This window comes from Temnothorax curvispinosus, unplaced genomic scaffold (assembly GCF_003070985.1).
Source record: "Temnothorax curvispinosus isolate PA1 unplaced genomic scaffold, ASM307098v1 QBEX01009976.1, whole genome shotgun sequence".
Taxonomy (NCBI): domain Eukaryota; kingdom Metazoa; phylum Arthropoda; class Insecta; order Hymenoptera; family Formicidae; genus Temnothorax; species Temnothorax curvispinosus.
Window position 1 is genome coordinate 1 of NW_020219756.1, and position 3318 is coordinate 3318.

The 3318-nt window shown below is 32.7% G+C and overlaps 1 protein-coding gene across 1 annotated transcript; it reads left to right on the plus strand.

Moving 5' to 3' along the window:
* Nucleotides 1-99: 99 nt before the first annotated feature.
* Nucleotides 100-2709, plus strand: LOC112459590 (ATP-dependent DNA helicase pfh1-like; the record flags this gene model as incomplete). The annotated part of the gene is given in 3 exon segments (XM_025023769.1): nucleotides 100-1368; nucleotides 1371-2372; nucleotides 2568-2709. Coding segments are annotated over 3 exon segments (2413 nt in total), but the record flags the coding sequence as incomplete, so codon positions are not given.
* Between the last annotated feature and the right edge of the window lie 609 nt (nucleotides 2710-3318).

Consider the following 3318-nt stretch of genomic DNA (forward strand, 5'->3'; position numbering starts at 1 on the left):
CTTAGGTTTTTTCGAGGTATAATATTACTACTGCTTTTCTTCGATTATAAATATAATGTCAATACGCAGCCGAAAAATTATTTCTTTTCATTACTGCTCATGTTTAAACCGTGGCGGAAAATAGAAGATCTTAAAGACGGATGTGATACATATACAAAAGCATTTCACAAGGAAAAGTTATATCTTACGGAAGCATTGCAATATCATGAAAAATTAGAGGAAGTGCAAAAAGCATTTGAAACTGCGAAGCAATTAGTTGAACAATATTTAGATAATTTGGAAAAACAGCATGAGTCTCAAGATGATCCCGATAATCCAATAGGTGTTCAAAATATTGAGGCTGGTGAAGCGATGCAAGATTTTAAGGATCTTGGTGACAAATTAAATCAGGAAATCAATGTATCTGAAATGATTTCTAATCTGAACGCAGATCAAAGAAGAATATTTGACAGAGTCATCAACGCCGTAAAGATATCGCCGGATGACGAACAATTTAAACAATTACTATTATACGTTAGCGGAGAAGGAGGTACTGGTAAAAGTTTCTTAATTAAAACAATTAAATGCTGGATAAAACAAAATCTCCACAAAGATACTGCTGTAACAGCACCTACTGGTATAGCGGCGTTTAATATCGATGCTTTAACAAATCACAGGCAATGGCAGTTACCTGTTGAACATGGTGATCAGTCTCCTAAGTATACACTATTATCTGATCACGTTTTGAAAGTTTTACGAGCAGATCTTAAAGATGTTAGTCTTATTATAATTGATGAAATATCAATGATATCTAATTTAACTTTCATGTATATACATTTACGACTATGTCAAATATTTGATACCATGGATGACGATTTCTTTGGTGGAAAGCATGTTCTTTTATTTGGAGATCTGCTTCAATTACCTCCTGTACGTGAAAATTTTATCTTTGTTCCACTATCAAAAGCAGAATTTAATAAATATATTGGCAGTGTGGGGACTACTCCTGAGGAATGGTTGTGGCAAAAATTTCAATATGATGAATTGACGATCAATATGCGTCAGCAAGGAGATACAGCTTATCGTGAATTACTCTCGAGAGTTCGTATTGGTATATTGACAACTTCTGATTCTGAGATTCTCGAGAAAAGAAGAATATCATTGAAAGGTCAGTCTTTCGATGAAAGATTATACGAATTGTGTAATTATCTTGATAATTTGCCGCCTAACACTGTTTGTTTACTGCCTACTCGTTATTTGTGCGATGTTCTTAACACTGCAATGCTAAGTCGTATTGCTTCGAAAGAAATATTATTAATTGCTCAAGATACGCTTGACTGTGATAATTATATTAAACGAAAGGTACAGAAGCGATTGACGGATAATGAAGGATGACGGACGATGATACCAATACAGCTGGGCTTTTGAAACAAATTACAATTAAAATTGGAGCGAAAGTTATGATAAGACGCAATATTGATGTCACTTTGGGCCTGGTAAATGGTACAATTGCTACAGTTATTTCTGTTGTGCGGGATATATCTACTGATTGTGTAGAAAAGATTAAACTTCTTTTACTGTCTGGTTTGGAGTATTGTATTGAAAGAGTAAGTGTCAAGTTTAAAGTAATGGAGAAAGCATATGTTATCAGAAAACAATTTCCCATAACTCTCAGTTATGGCATAACCATTCATAAAAGTCAAGGATTAACCTTGCAAAACGCTGTTATGGATATAGGTAATTCTATATTTAGTTGTGCTCAGTCATATGTTGCGTTATCGCGACTACCGTCTTTGGATGGATTGCATTTAATTAACTTTGATCCTTCAGCTGTAAAAGTAAGTGAAAGAGCTATTAGCGAATATAATCGACTAATACGAACATTTCTACCGCAAGCACAAACGATTCCTATTTCGAAAAAACGTTTTCGAAAAGTAAAAGATGTTCCGTGGACATTGTCGAAAATAATCAATGCCGGTCAAGAGTCAGATCAACAAGTTGGAAAAAGTACTGTTGAGCCGATACCTGTTTTGCAAAATGAAGATGGAGTTTCATGCTACGCAAATTCAGTAATCCAATGTTTCTTGCAGTCAAGTATTATTAGGAAAGTGTTGTTTAAAGTTGATAAAGATGATTTAAGTATATTAGCGCATAAATATGACAAACGATTACCTAATTTGAATGCTGATGCGATACGGACAGATTTAGGAGAGCGCTTTACGAGTCGTGGTGATGAAAAACCAGCAAAACGAGACGCTCTTGAATTTTTTATTGCCATTTGCACAAAATATAATTACATAAGAAATTTGGTCGGGCATCAAGTTACTCGTACTACTAAGTGCATTAGCAACTCATGTGGTTATACGACAAAAGATAATATTACTGATAACATAGTTGTTCCAATTTCTATTAATAATTTGAAGAAGAAAAGTTATAATCTTAATAATTTATTGAGGGATACATTTTTAAATTGGGGTCCGTTATATGGAAAAACATGCCAATTTTGTGCAGGAAATCTAGTATTTAGAATTAAATTAACGTTGACGAAAGAAATAGTTATCATTCATTTAATTTTGTTCTCGTCACAGGATAATAAATTAGTGAAAATACCACAGACATTTAATTTAACTGGCATATCAACAACTAAGATATCGATAGCTAAACAGCAGTATAAAGTAATGAATACTATATTTCATCAGGGTACATCTATTGAAGATGGTCATTATACAAGTATGTGTAGAGAAAGGACATTTTGGATTGAATTTGATGATGGAAAAATTATAGAAAATAAACGATGGCCTACAGGTGCTAAAGGTATTTATATATTATTTTTGGAAAAAGTTGGTAAGAAATAATTTATACAAGCAACGTAATATACATGCATATTTTACATAAAAGCAATGTCCGGCAATGTGTATATATATATATATATATTTACAACTTCAGACACATTTCTTCATAAGGTGTAATTTTTTTCTGTTAAGATTAAGATGCGTAACACTACAAAAAAGCGTGATATCCGTACAAAGTTACCTTTTTTAAAAAAAAGGTAAAGAAAGGCGCCAAGTACACGCCACATAGTAGTGTATATGTTGTTACCTCGAAAAAAAACAGTGGTAGTATTATACCTTAAAAAAATCTAAGTAACAAGTGGTAGACGAAATCTTTGTATCTTGAAAAATCTCGAAAAAACCTAAACAGTAGTATCTTCACCTCGAAAAAAAACAAAGTAGTAGTATTATACCTCGAAAAAACCTAAGTAACAAGTGGTGGACGTAATCTTTGTATCTCCAAAAATCTCGAAAAAACCTAAGCAGTATTATTTTTATTTCCAAAAAA